This window comes from Urocampus carinirostris, chromosome 12 (assembly GCF_059441175.1).
Source record: "Urocampus carinirostris isolate Australia breed hairy pipefish chromosome 12, RoL_Ucar_1.0, whole genome shotgun sequence".
Classification (NCBI taxonomy): Eukaryota; Metazoa; Chordata; class Actinopteri; order Syngnathiformes; family Syngnathidae; genus Urocampus; species Urocampus carinirostris.
The window spans coordinates 15,572,960-15,595,478 of NC_142360.1; the positions used below are offsets into that span (position 1 = coordinate 15,572,960).

The 22,519-nt window shown below is 38.5% G+C and overlaps 1 protein-coding gene across 1 annotated transcript in view; it reads right to left on the bottom strand.

Moving 5' to 3' along the window:
* Positions 1-438: 438 nt before the first annotated feature.
* gmds (GDP-mannose 4,6-dehydratase) overlaps positions 439-22,519 on the bottom strand; it is a 114,384-nt gene continuing 92,303 nt past the window's right edge. The window contains exons 10-11 of the mRNA XM_088349509.1: positions 2,834-2,902; positions 439-863 (exon numbers count right to left, since the gene is read on the bottom strand). Coding sequence (XP_088205635.1) covers positions 801-863; positions 2,834-2,902 — 132 coding nt within the window. The 3' untranslated portion in view covers positions 439-800. The remainder of the gene's footprint in view (positions 864-2,833; positions 2,903-22,519) is intronic.

Consider the following 22,519-nt stretch of genomic DNA (forward strand, 5'->3'; position numbering starts at 1 on the left):
TTACACATTACCGGAACCACAGACTTTTCATAAATCTAATCGAAACAAATAAATAACATTTAACATTAGCGCATCAGTAAAAGGCCCAAGGCGCGCTTTTTTCGGGATCTCAATTCGAATCTGTTCACATCTGCTTCTCGTTTGGTGTCCGTGCTGACATAACAAGTTCGGGCGCGTGCACAAGAGCGCACATGGACACGCATATATTGGAAAGCGCTGGCGGTGCTGGCCTTCAGTTGAGCTTCTGTCAAAGAAGGTTGAAAGGAAGGCAGTCTTGCACAAATCGAGTTGAAAATTGATTTGTGGTTTTGATAATTAAACATAGTTATTAAATCACAATTTAAAAATAAAATTTAAATAATAGCCCACCCCATACAAACTCAAAACCGTCAGGCAAAAGAGCAGTTCATCTATTATGTGAAAAATAAAAAGCATAAGTGTGGTGCGATTTGTTTAAAATTCTTTATTGCACGTATGCGTTCCATGTTTTATGACATCAATGAGGTTTTTATGTAAATTTCACATCCATTACTTTAAAAAAGATCTTTAAAATGCAAAACATAAATCCGATTTTTAAGGCCAGATGCATAAAACAACAACAACAATAATAACAATCCTATACAATAACTGTGTGGGAGTTTAAAGTAATAGTGCATTATTTTCATATGTATGCGCTGCTTTAAATAAAAAAAAGTATGTGGCAAAAGGAGATTTTCGATTGTAGAATGATATAAAAAGAGAAATGCTGAAAAACGCTAAAAAGTGATGGTCCTTCATGATGTGCTGTTACGGCACAGACTTCATGCGTTTGGATTTTTCTTCATCAGCTCGATGTCTGCCTCCACCATTTCTTTCACCAGCTCCTGCAACACACACCACCTCATATTTACCGGCCAGTATCAGGGATAACTTTTCTATGCCATATAGTGCAGAGGAGGGCAGGGTTTTTGCATATTAGAAAAGGGCATATTTAATCCGGGAACCCCAAAATGTAATTTGATTTTGGGGAGGATGAAGCATCAAAATAAATTCCAAGTGACATTTTTGAAGGCAGGCTCCTCTTACGACAGGGGTGGGCAAGCTTTTTGGAGTAGCGGGATGCCAGGTGGCCCGAGCCTGGAGACCTATCCAATTTTTTCAAATAAGCATTTATGAGTGACTATATACATGCAGGGATCTACATGTTATTTATTTATGTATATTTGTTTTAAAATACATTAATGTCATCAAATGTTGAAATAAAGCAAAAACGATGTATTAAAATCCTGGTTAAAGCTCTTAATTACTTACTAAGTTTTGTAGTATTTCTGTAGTTTTTTTTGTCGAATTACTGTAGTCGTATTTCTATTTTTTGTAGCACACTCAAATTGTCACAATGCTAGTTTGCCCACCCTTGTTTTACAAAAAAAAAAAAAGAAAAAAACCTTCTCAACATGTCACTATCAAAAAATGAAATGGGCAGATTTTTTAGAAGTCAAATAACATTGTTTTTTATTTTTATTTTTCGATGAATACTACAAAAAAAAAATATTTTCATGAACTCCTTTAGGTGGTGACAGTGGGGAAGTAAGAAGGTGCGGTCCTGCCATTTATTTATTAAATCACATAATACCTAAATTTACTATCATAATTATGCATCATATTTTTGGTAATTTATTTCGGTAATTAACGTGTCAGGTATTTTGTTGTGAATTTTGACACAACAAAATGTTAAACAAAAACAGGAGGGCGGGTCAAACTGACTGAGCTTTTCACCTATTGGTTGTTGACAGCCAGCTGAGGGAAGAAAGGCATTGGAGCTCATCTGTGCACTGTCTGACAACCATCCATCCATTATCTGCACCACTGATCCTCAGTAGGGTCGCGGGGGTGCTGGAGCTCATCCCAGCCGTCTTCAGGCAGTCGGCAGGGAACACCCTGAACTGGTTGCCAGCCAGTGGCAGAGACAGACAACTCACTCGCACATTCACACCATGGACAATTTGGACCGGCCAATTAACCTGACATGCATGGTTTTTGGAATGTGGGAGGAGTGCCCGGAGGAAACCCACGCAAGCATGGGGAGAACATGCAAACTCTACACAGGAAGGTTCGATCTCATGACTTAAGAACTGTGCCGCGGACACTCTAACCACTCAGCCGCCGTGCTGCCGTCTGACAACCAATATGTCAAAAATCAGCCAGTTTGACCCCCTGCCTCATTTGGAAAACATTTTATTGTGACAAAATACACAAAAAATACATAATAAAGACAAAATAAATACTGAAAAAAATAAATGACAAAATTCATAAATAAAAGAATATGTTGCATTTATGCCATATATTTAGGTGTTAAGTAATTGTTTTCATGTGTTCATTTACTTATATGGCAAATATTTGTTCGTGGGCGGCAGGGCGGGTGAGTGGTTAGCGCGTCCGCAGCACAGTTCTGAGGCCAGGGGATCCAATCCAGCTACCAGACTTCCTGTGCGGAGTTTGCGTGTTCTCGCCCGTGCTTTGGGGCACTCTGGTTCCCTCCCACATTCCCAAAACATGCATGTCAGGTTAATTGGTCGGCACAGATTGTCCCTAGGTGTGAATGAGCGACTGAGTTGACTGTCTCTGTGTACCCTTGGTGGCAACCAGTCCTGGCTTTCCCCTGCCCGAGGATGGCTGGGATGGGCTCCAGCACCCCTGCGACCCTACTGAGGATAATGGATGGATGGATATTTGTAAGTATTAATTCATATATTTATTTCTACATATGGCAGGATCGGTCTTCCAAAGGAGCGATAAGGGGCTCAATAAATGTATCAAAGAAAAAAAAAAAATGGGTTGGAGGTTCGAGACTGACCTCAAACGTCACCTCGGGCTTCCACGCTAGCTTGTGATGCGCTTTGCTGCTGTCTCCTTGCAAGTAGTCCTGCCAGCAAAAAGTCACAAGGTCATTCAAGGACAATGAATGAAGGAGCGCGAGCGACAAAGGCACTTCAGGTTTTGCATTCTCGAACCTGTCAACCTATACCATACTCCATATTTCAAAATGATTGTATTGCGTAATTAAGTAATTTCTCTGCCTACCTTAGGTGAAAAGGATTTTATTTCATTGATTGTCAATTCCTTTCAACAATGTTTACAATACTACTATCATGTGAAATTGTCCAGGCTTGTGTGTTTAAGATTGTTTAAAAGGACAGTGTGTTATTTAGCAGCTCATATTGGTTAAAAACTTTGTTCAGTAAAAAACATCAACAATTAAATTATTTTTAAAAAATACATGACCTCTTTTATCAACGTTCATTTTATAAAATACTCGTAGATCAAAATAAAGTAGTTCACATAATTGGCCGCCATCTTGCTGCTATGGGTAGCCAAAAACCTCAAAAAGGCTGGAAAGAAAGTGAAAGTTGCCCTGGGTGATAATCTTCCTCGAGTTTTTTTTAGCACTCATTTTTGGTTGCAGTACACCTTTCAGTGACATCTAGTGCTCAAATAATACACAATGTCCCTTCAAGTGATAACTTCTGGCTCGGAATATAAACATTGTGGTACCGTTATTATTTAGGGATTTAATTTGGTGGAAATATGGCGGAATCAGCAGCTAAGAAGTGAAGAAGAAATGCCTTTATTGTCATTCATAACCACACTGCGAACATTGTTTACAACAGGATTAGCACTCCAGGACAAACATGTAATAAAAGCTTAAAAGAGAAAACTAGGATTATAAAAATATTTACAGGGTAGTGCTTGAAGCCTGGCCTATGTGGTAAGTGCACCAGAACAATAGTGCAATGAATAACTGGTGCAATGACATTTAGCAGCAAAAAAAAAAAAAGTCGAGGAATAAGATGAAAATTCTCTTTTTTTATACATAGGCAAGATATATTATATTTTTTCCACTCTTAAAATAATACTGCACCACAACGTCAATATTCAGTGCCGGGACACATTTGCATGATCAATTTCATGTAATTTCCAAGATCTTGTATACAATGTCGAAAGGATTTACGCTCAATGAAATAATGTACTCTTAAAGGGACACTGTGTATAATTTGACAGCTAGAAGTCGCCGTATGGTGATGTGCAACGGAAAACGAATGCTAAAAAAAAAGGAAGAATTTAAACTATGGAGACTCAAAGTGACTAAAAAGCATTAGTTTTACATCTCATTTTTTGTACAGCCTTTTTGAAGCATTTAGACACCTGTAGGAGCAAGATGTCAGACAATTATGTCAGTTCCTTATAGGCGAGGCTCATTTTATGTCAAATAAATGCAAATTTATCAACCTAAAATGATTTTTTTATTTGAATCTTTATTCTTGAACCCTTTATTTGAGTCAATATTGTTCCTTTAACAGTAGAAGGCAATACATAATTCACACTGTTTCAACGCCTTTTTCTCCAAGTGTGCCTTGAGATTTTTATTATTATTCTCATTAAGTGAAAAAGTGTGACTTTGCTCCATAAAGGGGACCTTAAGCAGTAGTTGTGATTTCAGGGGCTTCAAGTTGATTGGTGGCCCTAAGTGAGTGAGCAAAGGAGAGAGAGAGAGTGAGCGATTTAGTGGTTGTGTGAGTTATAGCTCAGGTTTCCTTCCTTGCCTCCCTGCGCAGCGTGGCCTGCTCACAATGTGTTAAGTGACCTCTAATGGGTGGCCCTGTCATTCTGATGAGCACGGACGCTCTAAAATGAACACACACCGCCACAATAAAACTGACACACATAGGAATCTCAACTCTTTACTCAAGTATAATCACAACAAATGTATTGCACTTCGTCACATATTTATGCAAAACTGAACATTAATTGCAGGAACGGCCTTCAGAAAAAAGTATGTGATCGCAGAAATATTCCGGAGCCCGCCTTCCAACTTGATTCCATTATTCCTGCGGACGGGAAACGGATCAGAATTCCCGGAGTCAGCATTTAACTGCAGAACAAGTCCGATGGGGAAAACCAGAAGGGAGGGATCAGGTGGCTACTGGCTGTGGGCAAGGTCAAATGCCAACAAAGACGTCACGATCGGTGGGTACTTTTTCATGCTGTCAATAATCCGATTGGGAATTGACTATTCCCGGTATTCAGATTATGTAAAGGTCTCGAACTTTCAGCCCGTGGGTCATTTGCACCCCACAAAATGATGGTTTGTGGCCCCTGCCTTAATATAAAACATGTTAGCGCAGCCTGCGCTGGTTTTATATGGATGCTATGTCCTTACTAATTACCATAGTTTATGGACTATAAGGCGCACCTACATACAGAAACTCCCCCACTTACGGCCATTCGACTTACGTAAAACGGTAGATAAGAACATTTTTTTCAGAATGTCGAAAAAGTACAGGACATTACTGTAGTGCTTCTTTTCGCCGCTACCGGCGTGTGGGGGCGCTGTGAGGGGTCACCCAGCATTCACCCGGAAGTAAAAAAATCCTCTTCCTGGTTCGTGTGTAAACATTCTATACTGTTTATGTCTACACTATCTCTTACTAACTTTGACATTTTTATTGTTTAATATCTCATGCATCCATTCAATATGGTTGGTGTAAAGTGTAAAGAAGAGGCGAGCCGTTTCTTTTAAAATGAACGTGGAATAGGAAAGCTTGATGCGGTTGAGAAAATGGTCGGATCGCTTTTTTGTTGGCCACTTTCTACCATGAAGTAGGACCTCTAGAAGCGCACATTCCAAGACTAAGTTAAACTTAACTTTATTTATCTTTATAGAGCATGTTATTTTATGAAATGTTCATCTTTTGGTACAAAACAATACAGGTTACTTATACAAGCCTTAAACATACAAAATATCGCACTGAGGCAACTTACGAACAAATTAAATTTACAAACGATCGTCCGGAACCTATCTAGTTCGTAAGTAGGGCAGCATATGTACCACCTATTGGTCAGAAATAACTCCAGTGGGCCCCGGTAAATTGAGTTTGAAACCCGTAAAACGCACAAAGAAATCAGATTTTGGGATTATAAATTCTTACAACTACTGAGATGAATGATACACGCAAAGTCCGGCCGACTCGCTAACAAAGCTTCATGTGTCTGGGACATTAATGTTTTACATTGTGCCACTATGGTGAAAATGCAAAAGTCCATATATAGTCGATGCCACAGTTGTATCCATCCATATACAAGTTTTTTTTGGCAAGCCATGTATTAGCACATCTTATAAACACATAGGACACAGTAATAAAGGTCACTTTTGGAGAGCGAAGGAAACAAGCAGCACAGTAAAGAAATTCGTTCAATTTGGTGAGTGACACAAATGAAATCATCCTGTAATTAGTGTCGTAAGGTAAATGTGAAAACAAATTGAGTTGAATTATTATTTACTTACTTTGAAGAAAAAGGGAAGAAAATTATATAACATGGTAAAAAAATATTTCTTCACTGGCAGATAATTTTTGCTTATTTTTAGTATTTTTTTCCCAGAAACATATGATAAAAATTCAGTAAAAATATTTCAAAAAAGAAAAATAATATGTTAAAATTTTGAATCCAACCAAAAATGTTAACCTAAACAAATCATCTGTATTTCCTCCTGAGCCATGGTGACCATAAATGATAAGTAAAACGTTATACTGTCAATCTAGGCCACATGATAATTTGACCTTTTAAAAAAAGACTGGTTCTGGGAATTACTTTGGAACATTTTCAATGGACGGTGGTCCTCGAGATTTTTTGATGAAAAAAAAGAGTGCCTTGCTTGGCCTATGTAGTTGGTAAACTCGCAAATACCTTGTGTACAGTGTTATTTGGTTGTCACTATGCATGTAATATTCTTACGGATTGTTCCAAATATCCAATTTTTGATAATGATTGGACTAATCCTAGCATGAAACGTAGTTAGCACCACAATCAATCAGCTTGCTGGGGGTTATTTCTGCCCAGTAGTTACTTTTTCATATGCACGCCTACACCCGATATCAGTTTTTTCTTAAAACTTGGGTCAGAACCTACAAATCCTTTTTTTTTCACCCACTAATTATCTCATTGTTTTTTGGGGGGTACATTTTAGGACTAGGAAAGACACTCATGCCCCACATGTCTTAAAATCTGTCCGGCCCACGTTTCCTCTCCGAGCAGCATTCCTGGCGTTATCAGCCTACGAAATCGGCAGCGCTGGTCGTGCCCAAACAGGGACAACCAGAATGCGACGGTGAGGAGCAACGGTGGCGAGTAAGTTTGGGTGAGGGCTGGAAGTTGCGCCTGCGCTCAGATTCACAATGTCTCATTGTTAGATGCCTGCACACTGATAAGACGATAAAGAACACTTGTTCTGCCAAAAGTTGAGGCAGTGGATAACGTATTGCGCGACAGATGACACAGTTCATTATTTTTACAATGACACTTAATCATAATAAACTAAATGCCAATCACAAGGTGCACATTTTATGACAGTCTTTCAAACAATAGGGATAGACCAGGGTTTTGGGAACCTTTATGACTCAAAGAGCCATGATTGATTTATTATTATTATTTCATTTTTCTAGATCCACATCATTAGAGGCGATTTTAGGTTCAGAGCTTTTAGGGTACTGAGCACCCAGAGCTGGGGTGGGAAAACTATAGTTCGCAGGTCAGTTATCCTTTTGCACATGATGCATCTTTTGATCAATAAAAAAATACTAAAACTAAGTATGTGTTTGATGGGGTTCATTGTTGGGAATCAATTAAAATCATAAGCGTCCAGACAGATAGATAGAAATCATGTTTTTTGGGGGGGCCTTATTCACAGCCCTAATTTCCTGGAACCACACGTTAAAATATTTTGTTGTTCGTCTTTATTTGTATTGGATTTGGATTATACTGTATCGGTCGTTTGTAAGCACTCCACCAAGCCAGTGACAATATTATTTCCAACATCAAATAATTCCTGCTCTTTCAAACATGCGAGGAAAAAAGGAAAACATGACTTTTTGCATATAGGATCTCACCTTACCTACAAGAGCTTCACTTTGTTATCTCCCACTATACAAAGAAATAATTGCAAATTCTCTAGCCCATAGGTGTCAAACAGGCGGCCCGCTAAGGGATTGAATCCGGCCCGCGAGACAACACTCAGAGAAGCGCAAGAGAAAAGCAAGCTGCAGGTTGAAATATGTCAACATGATGTTGCCAAAGCCAGGGGCCTTGAACAAAGACACTGTACTTGTATTTATTTCTCTCTCTCTCTCTCTCCCACTCTCTCTCTCTCTCTGTCTCTCTCTCTCTTTTTTTCTCTCTTCAACCCCTTTTCTCCCACTCTGTCTTTGTCTCTTTCACTCTCTGTGTCTCTCTTTTTCTCTTCCTTTGTTGCTTTTTGTCTCTTTCTCTCTCTGTGTCTTTTAACCTCTTTTGCTCTAACTTCCCTTTTTCCTTTTCTCTCTTTTCTCTTTCTCTCTTCCTACCCTTTGCGCTTTTTTTCTCTTTTCTCTCCTTCTGTCTTTCTATTTCTCTTTGGATTTTTTTCTTCCTCTCCCTTTCTTTTCCCCCCTCTCTCATGACTTTTTATCTTTTGTTTCTCACGCTGTCTCCCTCTCTCTCTTTTTCTTTCTTTGTTCCGCCCTCTCTCCTTTTCCCTCCCTCTTTCTCTTATTTCTTTATCTCTCTTTTTCTTTCTCTTTAGTCTACTAGTCCGGCCCCCGACAGAATGTTTGTTCTATCGTGTGGCCCCCCGAGTTAAAATGAGTTTGACACCCCTGCTCTAGCCCAATGGTTGTTTTTGGATTCATCTCTGATCTCATCCCCCACACGACCCTCTTATATTTTATGACTCATTTGGTGTAGTACTATTAATAATAACAATGATTTTTTTGTTTGTTATTGTCTTGTCTATTTATTTATTCATACTAGGGGATTGAGTTGGCGTGTCTCTCTTGTGGTTGTTGCCATTTCCCATGTGCAAAGGTGTTTCAAATAGGCATATACTAAAATGGAACTAACATGAGATAGGAATTCATTTTCAGTTAAGAGTTGAGTTGTGTTGTGTTGTAAAACCTGTGTAATAACAATGAAAATGGAAGTGTTTTGCTAAGTTAAAAAGAATAAAAACTGTTTGAAATAAGCAGCTCTATTTGACTGAAGTTGTCTGAAACATTGTAACTAAAACAGTTGTTACGATGCACTTACAATTTAGGCCTGTCTCCAAGCTTGTAAATATTTGGCCTATTTACCTCAAATTCTTTGTATCTTCTTTTCATTTTTACGTGTTTTTTACTTGGTGTTTCCTCAAGTACCATGTTTCATATTGTGATGAATAATGTGCCCTCATTTGTTATCAATGACAAAGACAATTCTAATTATAAATTCTTAAAAACAAGCACAATCTCAAATCCATGCCAGATTCCCAGAATTATAAATAATGAATATTGAAGGTCTCACCACGCACAGCGCTGACCTCAAACTTCAGGGGAATAATATCTACATGTAAACAATGTTCACTATGTTATTATCGAGGGCAATAAAAACAATTATATTTATAATTGCAAACTGTATTATTGCTCCTTTACAACTGTATAGGAACTAGGACTGCAATGACGTGATCGACAAAAATCGATGATAAAAATTGTGGACAGTGAATTCCATTGTCGGCTATTGTCGCCAGAAATGTTTTTCCAACAGAGTGAGGCATCTCTATATGTATATAATCTCTGAGAGTTGATCATGCGCATAAATATACAGAAATGGCGCCTCAACATCAAGTACACGTACCAAAACGTTTTAAGTTTGTGAGCATTTCATCCTGGATACGGCAAATCTGGAGACCATTTGCAAAGTTTGCACAGCAGACCTTACGTACCATGGCAGAAGTTTGGTGTTCTACTCACATCAGGAAGATTCAAGTTGTGTTCAAGCCAATATGGTTAAGATGACGTGCTTTGTACATTTTATATGCAAATATTTGGCTATAAACGAGAGCTTGAGATTTATGCCAGGCTGCGCCTGACAAAGTATTTGAAATTAAAGGAATGCAGTCTGAAATAAAAACAACAGTTATTAAAAGGTTAAAAACGACAAACGTAAGTTATTAGAACCGTTCGATTTCAAACTGTTGAGAGGCATCAAGTTCTTTTGTTACAGACTTTGTTACAGACTATTGTTGACCTGAATGGTTATCCGATTACTCGACTAGTTGTTTAAATAGTCGGTGACTAGTCAACTATTAAAAGTGTTATTAGATGCAGCGCGATAGGAACTGATGATTGCATCATCTGTAGGGACATTGCAAATGTATAGTAACCGACAATGTTGTCATTAAGGGACATAAAAAAAACATGACAACTCAGGTTTTCTTTTTTTATCATTCCCATTGTCCTCACAAAATATGCAAAGTACCATAATACCACAAAAAGCCAATTTAAGGGGCAAAATGCTGCCATGACACATATGATGGATTTGCTATGAGCCTACTAAGGGTACAAAAAAAACAGCAACGGCCTGAAAATAAAAGTACACAATGTTTCTACTTTTACAACTTGCTGTGTGAAAAACAGAACTTTTACATCCAAATCAATATAAATACATTGACATGTCCAAATTTTTATTGTACGGTTTAGTTGATAAAAATCCCTGGAGTGCAATTATTATTTTGGTACACTCTACGCTTACTCCCAGACTTCGAAACATGCAACCAAAACCGCCATAAAAGCGCAGGCAGAAGCTGTTCTGAAATGAAAAGAGCGGGTCATAAATAGTGGCGTTTTCATGTGAAGACGACTTACTGGCTTGGACGTGGCGCGTGTGAAAAGGGGAGCAGACAGTGAAAGCGACAGTGCAAGCGCCAGGCCCGCCCATGTGCTCCCAATGGCGGAGATGCACTTCTGCGACAAAAAGGCATCATAGAAAAAAAAAACAATAAAAACAAAACCGGCTCCGCAAACGAGCCTGTCAACTATTTATTCATTTGGCGCCACAAGTCCAGGCTAAGCAAAATGTTTGACGAGGTGTTTTAGCGCTGGCGTCGAGTGGAGTGAGAAAGATTGATACGGAGGAACGACTGAAGAAAGACACGAAGGATCAAAACTAGCAAGAAGAGAGCCATGCAAAAGCAGTAATGTGAATGTTTTGCTCCTTAGCACAGGAGAGGTTGGAAGCCCAATGTTGCGAATGTGTAAATACAAAAACAAGGATTTACGGTACACGATCGGGATAACGAAAGAAAGATATTAGCGGGCTCCTATACCATTAATTTAGCTCAGACTCTTATGAGTACCTGCTCACTTGAAGGGACAATGTGTATTATTAAGCACCTCGCCTTATTAAAAACCATCATTAAAAAACTATTTTGATTTTAAAAATGGGCAAAAATACATGAACTATAATGTAAACATGTCTCATTAAATGCTAGTATGTTGAGAAATCTGCAGGAGGCTGTGGAAAAAATTAAGAAAAACAATGCTTTTTGGTCAATTTGAGTCTCCGTAGTTTCGATCCTTCTTTGTGCTTTTTAAGCACTCATTTTGGTTTGTGACATCTAGTGGTCAAATAATTCACATTGTCCTTTTAATGAGCAGTTTAATGCAAAAAAATATAGAGATATTTTACTCCGCTTATAATGTACATTTTGGTGCCATGTAGTAGAAGTGTTTTTGATCCGAACTGAAAAATATTCATAACATTTAGCTTTAATCTGCAAAAAAAAATATTTCTTACCCTGATTTTGTTGTGTCTGAAATATATATTTTTTTGTGTTTTAAGATATATATTTTTGTAAAACAATATGTCTACCTAAAAATAATTAAAATAAGCTTATCAAACGTGATTTCTTTTTTTTAACAATTTCTCCGACTTTGCAAAAAGCAGATCCGCCTTAAAAGGTGTGGATTTCAAAGAACAGCAACATGGTTAGCCAGTATTAACAATTACGTAAACAGTGCATTATAGTAAAAATAACAAACACCAGTGAGAAATAATAGTCAAAATAACGAAACACCCTGGTAGACTATGCAATCTTCTTTGAAGGTGTCCAATAATAAAAACAGAAACAACCCGGATACAATTTCAGAACTGGTGAAAGATTGTTATTTTGAATCTTTTCCTATTCTCATTAGATTAGAATGTAATCAAATCAGCAACTTTATCATCTGATAGTTAATTTGGCCTAAAACAAAAGAACGGTTTTGAGTTTTGGGTCAGTTAAAAATGCCAATTCCTAACCCTCTGTGACAATTCCAGCCCCCGTTTCCTTGTAAAGCTGGGTGCATACTTTTGTACGTCCAACGATGGGGACCCTTCACTGTAAATTGAGTAAGTCATAATGATATAGTTAGCGTTTATGAAGTGAACCTCATTTGAAACACTTAGAAATGAAATAGAATATAACTGCCAAAAAAAGAACATCCAGACGCCAGAGCTTTTTCTTTGAATAAATGAAGGTTCGAACTGTGATTGTGGTGTTTGAACAATGGTGGTTTTGCCTTGGAGAACCGAAAATTTCATGACAAGGCATCCTACATCGTTGTAAGAATTGTCTACACCAAAATAACTTATATTGTAAGAAAATGCATTGCCATCAATAACCCGTCCAAGCTGCGTGCATGCGCAATTGTGCGCCGGGCAGACTTTCTCAGCGTAGAAGAAAAGCTATTCTGTGAATAAAAAACTGGGGCCAGAATTGCCAAATCAATTCACGGGCAAATTTGGCCCAAAATTAACCTGCAGTCAGGCAAAAAAAAAAGCAGGATCCCTCTGCGGCGTTTTGAGCACGGTATTTTTAAGTCAATGTCCGCACGAAAATGAAAGCAAGCATGCATGTGAGCTCTTGTTAATGTGATAGAGAGGCAGCATGGTTGGGAGGTGGGTGTAGATTGCTTTAAAAAAAATTATATAATTGTTTTATCACTATTACAATATGGAGAGACAAGTGTGGTTTACTTTAATCATCGCCTGCACAGTTAGACTATGTAGCTACGTGACCTTTCTTACCTATGTGACTACGTCAATATTGCCGCGCAATGTCTTGTCTTTTTTGAAGAAGCTACTCTTTTGGAACGGAAAAAAGCTGACTTTTTCGGTACCCAAATGGCTCTTCAGATTGTTTTTGTTGCTTTAATCCATATATTACCATCTATTATATAACATTATGCACAAAATGATTTAAAAAGGGGAAACAATAAACCAAAAAACAGAAAACCGGACAAAAATAAAATAACAACTATAAGAAAAAAGAAAAGAGAAAAAGGAAAAGAAATACAGGAAAAAATAAAAATAAATAAAAAGGAGGGGAAAAAAGAAAAGCAAGTAAAGGAGAAGTAAAAAGCTAAGAAAAAAGAGAAAGGAAAGTAAAAATAAAAGAAAAAATGAAACTCAAGAGCAAAAGATAAATGACAAGAAAAAATAAGCAAAAGCTAGGGAAAAAAAGAAACAAAAAGAGGAAAAAAATTAAAGAAAAAAGGGAAGAAATTAAGAAGAACAAAAAATGAGAGTTTCTTTGATCGCTCTTGTGTAACATTTAAATAATTTACAGTCAATACTAACATTGTAATTCCAAGAAAAAAGTGTGTGAACTTTGCAACATTCCAAATATTACTCTGCCAATTCATTAAAATTTGAATTAACCAGTGTTTCCAGAGAGCCAGGCGAATGTAACTTGATTTGATCTCAGGTTTTGCACAAGTTTGATCATAATTTGGTTGCCACACTTGGGATTGATGTTGCTCACCTTTGCTCCAAGCAACACTCACAGTCTTGATTGCTCAGACCCTTGAAAGCTTGGAGAGGAAATGATCGCCGTTGTGTCAAAGACGAGATATAATCATACCATTACCTATACCAAAGGTCGGGAACATTTTGACCTAAAGAGCCATTACAGCAAAAATATTTAGATTTTTTTTTGAGAGCTAAACCATATATTTTAAGACAAAATGCAACAAAACCGCCAAACCCGGTCTCCAGACAAAATCTAATTCTACAGCACATTTTATTTGACATGACACTGTGAGACGTTTGATAGTTTCCCATTTTCCATAATCATTCAGTATATACCACGTAAAATGTGTCTACCTCCCGCATATACCACGTAAAATGTGTCTACCTCCCGCAGTTAAATAAGGATATTTAAGCTCATTTTTGTCCGAAATAATGGTTTCAAAACAAGGCGCAAGCAAAGTTATTTTGTAAAAATGTCACAAAGTACTGCAAACAAGGATACGGATGTAATTACCTTCAGTGCAGACGGCGCTGGGCAAAGGAGAAAGAGTACGCGTGTCCTGTCCTGTGTATAGCTCCGCCCATTCCTAACGCTCACCCAATTAAATTGCTCTAGCTTCTGGTTGAACCGTTTTTTGTGGCCTATAGTTTTTTGTGGCTTCAGGCTTAAAATGAGAGTATTTGTATCCCTTAAGGGTGTTTTTTCTTATTGATATGAGAAACAAGATAAAATTGTCCTCATCATAAACAAACTTCTTTCCCAACATGGTAAGATATATATATATATATATATATATATATATATATTATATATATATACACATACACACACACACACACACACACACACACACACACACACACACACACACACACACACACACACACACACACACACACACACACACACACACACACACACACACACACACACACACACACACACACACACACACACACACACACACACACACACACACACACATACATACATACATATATATATATATATATATATATATATATCCATACATATATACATACATACATACATACATACATACACATATATATATATATATATATATATATATATATATATATATACATATATATATACATACATACATATATATACAGGACTGTCTCAGAAAATTTGAATATTGTGATAAAGTTCTTTATTTTATGTAATGCAATTAAAAAAACAAAAATGTCATACATTCTGGATTCATCACACATCAACTGAACTATTTCAAGCCTTTTATTATTTTAATATTGCTGAATTTGGCTTACAGCTTAAGAAAACTCAAAAATCCTATCTCAAAATATTAGAATATCATGAAAAAGTATACAAGTAGGCTATTCAACTAATCACCTGAATCATCTAATTAACTCGAAACACCTTGCAAGGGTTTCCTGAGCCTTAAAAACACTCAGCTTGGTTCAGTAAACTAAATCACAAGTATGGGGAAGACTGCTGATCTGACTGCTGTCCAGAGGACCATCATTGATACCCTCCTGATGGAGGGTAAGACACAAAAAGAAATTTCTCAAAGAGCAGGCTGTTCACAGAGTGCAGTTTCAAAGCATATCCAAAAAAATCTGTTGGAAGGGAAAAATATGGCCGGAAACGCTGCACAACCAAGAGAGATGACCGCAGCCTTAACAAAATTGTGAAGAAGAGCCGCTTCCAGAATTTGGGGGAGCTTCAAAGACAGTGGGCTGAAGCTGGAGTCCAGGTACCAAAAGCCACAGTTCACAGACGTGTCCGGGAAATGGGCTACAATAGCTGTATTCCCATGGTCAAGCCACTTCTGAACTCAAGACAACGGAAGAAGCGTCTGACTTGGGCTATGGAGAAGAAGCACTGGACAGTTGCAGAGTGGTCCAAAGTCCTCTTTTCAGACGAAAGCAAGTTTTGCATTTCATTTGGAAGTCAAGGCGCCAGAGTCTGGAGAAAGGCTGGAGAAGAGCAAAATCCAAGTTGCTTGAAATCCAGTGTGAAGTTCCCACAGTCAGCAATGGTTTGGGGAGCCATGTCAGCTGCTGGTGTTGGTCCACTGTGTTTCATCAAGTAAATGCAACTGTGTACCAAGAGATTTTAGAGCACTACATGCTTCCATCTGCTGAAAAGCTCTATGGAGATGAGGATTTCATTTTCCAGCATGATCTGGCACCTGCCCACAGTGCCAAAACCACCAGTAACTGGTGCACTGACCATGGCATCACTGTCCTTGATTGGCCTGCTAATTCCCCTGACCTGAACCCCATCGAGAATTTGTGGGGTATAGTTAAGAAGAAGATGAAAGACACCAGACCTACAAATGCAAATGAGCTGAAGGCCGCTATCGAAGCATCCTGGGCATCAATAACACCTCAGCAATGCCACAGGCTGATTGCCTCCATGCCACGCCGGATTGATGCAGTAATCCGTGCCAAAGGATTCCCAACCAAGTACTGAGTGCATCAATGGACATTTTCAAATGTTTGATTTAGTTTTGCTGTTATCAAATTATTTTTTTACTTGGTCTGAGGAAGTATTCTAATATTTTGAGATAGGATTTTTGAGTTTTTTTCAGCTGTAAGCCAAAATCAGCAATGTTCAAATAATAAAAGGCTTGAAATAGTTCAGTTGATGTGTAATGAATCCAGAATGTATGACATTTTTGTTTTTTTAATTGCATTACAGAAAATAAAGAACTTTATCTCACAATATTCTAATTTTCTGAGACAGTCCTATATATATATATATATATATATATATATATATATATATACATGTATACATGTATATACATATATATACATGTATATACATATATATATATATATATATACATATATAAATGTAGTTTTTTTTTTTCAAATTTACCTGTGTCATGTTAGCCTTCTGTCTGTTTACAGCTGGCTATTGAGCGAGTGAGTGGAGTGACATCGGATGTGGTTCACACATTCCACCCCCTGACTCACATTACAATGCAGGAAACACCCGGCCTGAAAATCACACAGCCTCACTTTCTGATTTATAAACAGGGGCCTCCGTCCGTGGGACTCATATCCATCGCAGCAAAGCAATCAAATCTCAGAATCTTATTGGAAGCCGGTTCCTCAACTTCTTCTCTCGGTATGTACACTCGACTTGATTTTCTCAGACGACCCAAAAACTAGATCATCTAAGGTGAAGCTGTTATCAGACAAACCTTGTGCAAGTTTGAAAACAGGCTGATATAGTAGAAAGTGAAAAATATAACCGAAGGAAGACGTTGCATAAAATGTTGAATGCCTGTGAATGTCTGTGCCCAAAAACAGGACTTTGACCCTCAGGAAGCCTTCAAGCGTTAAACGTAACCAACGGGGATCAAACCTGATGTGATACGCCACACCCTTCACCTCATCAGTAACTCTCTTTTTCAAGCTCTTGTCTATAGTCCTGGTCCGGCAGCCTTCTCCTGTCAAAGTCAGCACCCGCTTAAGCTCCCTGATAGCGCAGGAATCCTGGCCCATGATCCTGCTCGCTTGCTATCTGCTGCTTATGCCTTAGCCAATTACTGTGAGGTGCCGAAGATACACCGATTTGTCACAGACCTGACATCAGAGTACACAATAAATATCCGCAACGCAGAAACGATCAGATCAGGGGCAAGTAGCTGGCAGACCCCAGTGGCAGATTGTGCTTACATGGGCCAACTGCTCGCTGCCTTCAACCAGAAGGATTTCTCAAGCTATCCTTTTTCGATGCTCCTTTCTATTTGCAGGGCTTTATTGTGTGCGCTCCACACTGCCGCCGTGTCCCTTGCAGCTCCAGTCGATTGGACGGCTGTGGGGCCCAGGGTGGTTCCGCTCTGACGGTAGGAGGAAACTCCTTCAGGAAATACCAGACTGCCAGACGCACACACAACTCCACAATTTCTCTTTCTCAGACAGCCAGACCAAAGTGGCTACAAATACGCCTAGGATCGAGAAGTCCAGCACTCAGCTTCAGCCTCCGATATCCTTCGGACAAGCTTGGGAATGGCAGTGTTTCCGTTGAAAGCTTTTCACAAAACAGAAGCCATATTTGCAAAACAGGTTGTAGATGTATACATTAAAGTACAACTTGCTTTTCTTTTCTCACAAGGAAGTCGTAACAACGCAAGGTTTACTAGCAAGTAGACGATGAACATAAACACGTAAAAGATAGCGCCTCAAGGAAGAAACTGTGTAAGAGGGCTTTTATCTTTCTCTTTTTGAAACTTTTATTCCGATAACTTATTGTGTTTACTGTCACTGATTTGTAGTATACATATAGTAAACTTATGACAATTGTACAGATTTATTTAAGACAAAGATTGCAGTCTATACGTAAGTCAGTGCCCTACAGCAGTGGCAGTGAGCAGTTCAACCTCAAAAAGGAGAAACTCAACCAGATTCCAAAATCACGAATCAACATTACGGATATAATCTAATTTAAAAAAAAGCAAAATTCATCATTTTAAAGAGTTACGACACACCACAACCACCCGAAAAAGAGTGAAGGCTGAGAATAGAGGAGCTTACAAGTTGGAAAGACATTTTGGAAATATGAAGCGCCTTTTGTATGGGATTTGGCAAACAATAAAATGTGGCTCAGACATATTCCGCCTGTCAAACTTCTGAGGTGTGGTGTGCCACATTAGGTAATAACGCAGTACATTTTTGTCTCATGATGCAATATTGCCACCCTTTGTAATTATCGAATACAAAGACTATCTGAGCCGACTTTGTAATTATCTGACGACGAAACTATCTGATCTAATCTCAGTGACTCGTTAAAACTGTTGGCGAAGGTCATAGAAAGCTTTTACAAAAGCCCAAATTTGCTATTTGTAAAAGCAAAAATCTATTGAACCGGTTTGGTTTTATTTAGGATGTCTTAATCAAGAAAAACAAACAGATGTTCTTTGTGCTCAAACGTAACAAAATAAAAGGACAACGCCCTCGGTCTTAAGCGATGAGAATGACAGCAGTGGGAAAAAAAGCACAGGGTCAATCTTAAGCCTAATACTAAGCTTCCATGGGTCTGAGCAATCACAAAAAGATTGAGAGCTTGGCTTGGAATTTTTCTTTTGTTTCTTTTTTTTCTAGCTTTTCTGTTTATTTGTCTCGTGTTTAATAGTTTCCTTTGTTCTTCTCTTTTTAACAAGATTTTTACTTTTTTTCTTGCCTTTTATTTTGTTCTCCTTTTCATTCCCGTGTTTCTTTTTCCCTATTCTCTCCCTTTTTCCTTTATTTATTTATTTTTTGGGTGCTCTGAGGAGAGTGATGAGCAACAAGAGTATGAATATGGATGTTAAAAGGGGACTGTATGAGAGTGTGATTGTGCCGACTGTGATGTATGGTGCAGAGACTTGGAGCCTGAACGCAGATTTGAGAAGGAAATGAAATGTTTTTGAGATGAAGTGTTTGAGGAGTATGTTAGGAGTGACAAGATTGGAAAGATTGAGAAATGAAATTGTGAGAGACAGAACTGGAGTAGTAGCGGAACTAAGCAAGCGTGTGGATAAGTGAGTACTTTGGACACATGGAGAGGATGGATGAGGAGCGAATGTTGAAGAGGATCCAAGGAGCAGAAGTAAATGGAAGGAGGCCAAGAGGAAGGCCGCGATTGACGTGGATTGATGGTTTTATGAGTGCACATCAGGAAAGAGATCTAAATATAGTGGAAGCTAGAGCTCTTGTTGGTGATAGGAATGAGTGGAGAGGTGTTGTAAAAGTATAGTGGGATGTTTAGACGCGTTCTAAGGGATGGGCAGGGCAGCTGTATGATGCGGCAGGGGTAAACCAGTGAAAGCTGTCGGGCCCTGCTGTTGAACAGAAGAATGTGTTGTGTCACCCTGACCTGAGTGACATGGCCGCTTTCTTGTGTCCCGTTTCATCTGGAGGGACGAAAGCATGACCAACTTAGGTGCTGAGGTGCTTAACTTGTTTGGGTGTTTGGGCATTTGGGTAGGCCATGGTCCCAAAAAATGTGTGTGAGTTTTTTGCTACTTTTTCCCTTTTTTGTTTTTGTATTTGTTTGTCTTGGTCACCCCTCTCGAGGAATATGACCAGGGTAGATAGATAACAACTTTTGAGGCCCAGAAATAACTTGAACTTATTTTTTAGTGTTGCTTTATTTTTTCCCTTTTTTAAAATCATTTAGTCAATAATGTTACATAATAATTGGTAATATGTGGATGAAAGCAACAAAAATCTCAAGACCCGTTTGGGTGCCGAAAGAGCCAACTCTATTTAGTGATCCGAGACAAAATAACAGCATCTCTAGAAAAGACGGTCCGTTGCGTGGCAACATTAACGTAGTCATGAAGTGAAGAAAGGTCACGTGGTTTAACTCTGCAGGCGATAATCAAAGCAAACCACACTTGTAATGATACAAAAATAATACAATAATATATATTTTTTTAAAATCAACCTACTTTACCACATGAGCACCGAGTTGCCTCTCTCTAAATAACCCGAGCTCACGTGCACACTTGCTTTCATTTACTCAATCTTGTGCTAACATTGACTTCAAAATACCGCGTTGTTTTTGTCTTTATTCACTGTAATCCTGGCTGAATTTGCTAGTGAATTAAATTAGACCTCTGGTTTTTATGCACAGTATAGCTGTTCTTCTGTGCAGAGAAAGCTCGGGCACTGCACAATTGTGCAGGTACGCAACTTGGAGGGAACATTACACAGGGCAATGTATTCAGATCTTTTAAACCATTTTTAATAAGCCATGTAAAAGCTGATTACTCCCCAAAACAGCATTGGCAACAAGGCGGTTTGACTTGGATTTCAAACTGTCTTTGTATCCAGGCAGCATGCCTCAACGTTTCTTCTCAACAGAAGCCATTTACAAATAGCTCGACTGTCATTCATATCCTGTCCGTGGGCTGTCATATGCACAAGATTCAAAACTTGTCGGGACGTGTTTTACCGCAAACAGGCGGTATTATTTGGGCTGTCATGTACAGTAATTACACTTTTACGGTGTAATGAGGGTCATTGCGATACAAATAAGAAACTTACACTTAACTGATGTTTTAATCAAAACAATGCTGCTCTGTTACTGTTCATAAGTGAGCACTGCCCTACAGTCGAACCCCAGGAAGTCGTAATCAGCAGCTTGACGTGGCTACTACCTTCCCTTTCCCTCCTGACCTATTCCACCCCCTTCAGCAGTGTACAATAAAGATAGCGGGATCACCTTACACACTGCAGGTTAGAGGTCAATCCCATTTTTCAAGCTTCTCTGTCCCCTGTTCCTTTTCAGATCCTTTCCCAAGGGTGAAAGCCCCCCGTCACCTAAATTCACACCAGTTGGCGCATAGCAAGGCAAGCCTATGGGCCGGAAACTTTCCATTCTTAGACTCACACTGGATGCGACCCTTCCTTCACCTAAAGAGCTTATTTAGTGCCCCGTGACAGATAGTTCCGCGATCCCATTGAATGCAAGAGTATAAACAAAGTTGCCCACATTTTAGGCACCATTTGTGTTGTATAAGCTTGTCCTGACATGGATTTAGGGCTGCAGAGAGCATCGTCACTGGTGGTAATAACGTAATTGCCGTGACCTTGTGAAATGAAAAAAAAAACCATGTTTTGAAAGCAAATGTCTTCAATCAATTTGGGCAGCTTCGGTTATCAGCAATAGAATTTGTGTTCATCTCTAACAAAGACTGCAGAGCCTGTATTACAGTTGGAGGGAAGCAGTCTTTTAATGCGAGACACTAACAGGATGTAGTGAAGGGCAACCTGGAAAAAAGACTTTGTATGCAAATGGGCAGCAGATTTGTTTTTATTTTATGAAATTTGTTTTATGAAGTGTCGCTCGAACATCATGAAGCAGATAAAAGACAAAACAACTACCTCATGTATATAACAAATGGGGATATTTCAAATAAAATGACAGAGTTCCAAAGATGATAATTTGATGTTGAAAATAAAAGATAATTTAAATAAATAATGTGAGGATTTGAAAGGACAGGTATTTGAAGCCTTTTCACACCAAACTATACACATTAAAAGAATTATATCTTCGCTTTGACTGTATCTCAATACATTTTCCATTTCATTTCATTTCATTTTGAAATCAGTTATTTTTGTGAAGATAATGCCGACTTGGAAGTAATATGGTAGGTTGACGATAAACCACAGCTCTCCCTATAAAAGCAACCTGTTGCGTTCTGTACTGGACTTGCAAGAACTAGACCAGTAGTCAGAGATTTTCACTACAGTATTCCCCAAAAAGCTCGAGAGTCTGAATGTCTTTTTTACTGTTGTATTTCATGTCCAAATCCTTTTTTATAATACACCTTTTCAAATAAGCTTCACTTGATAAACACAAAATGTATCACTATCTCTAGCATAATAGAGAAAACGAATGCACATTGAAGGGTCCTATCGTACCCGATTGTAGCCGTGTTAACAAGATGGGAGCGAGTGGTGGTTGAAGTGCAAAAATGAGCTGAATTTCGAGTTGACTGGAGCCAAACACATCAGTGACTCTGTTTTCAGTGAGGAATGAGCTTTTTAAAATGGGGAAAAATTTGCATAAAAGCTTTATTTAGCTTATTGTGTTTTCTTTAAAGAACAAGGACAATTTCAAGGAGCAAAATCATCTTTCTTCTTTATAATTGCACGCCTTTGGCAGATCATGAAAGTCTGATATACAGCACACATGGCAGACAGCAAAGGGCTCCGCTGCTTTATATTAAATAAAACCACACCCAAGTACAACATGTGCAAGCGGTTCTACTGTGTCAAATTTTGGCCTCATTACAAATATGCCTTGGTTCATTCTTTCAGTGTCCGTGTTTAATGACAGTGTGTAATTGAGGGCAATAAATTTCCCAAAAGTGTCAGGTGAATATTTTCTCTCACTTTCTCTTCTGAACTTTCA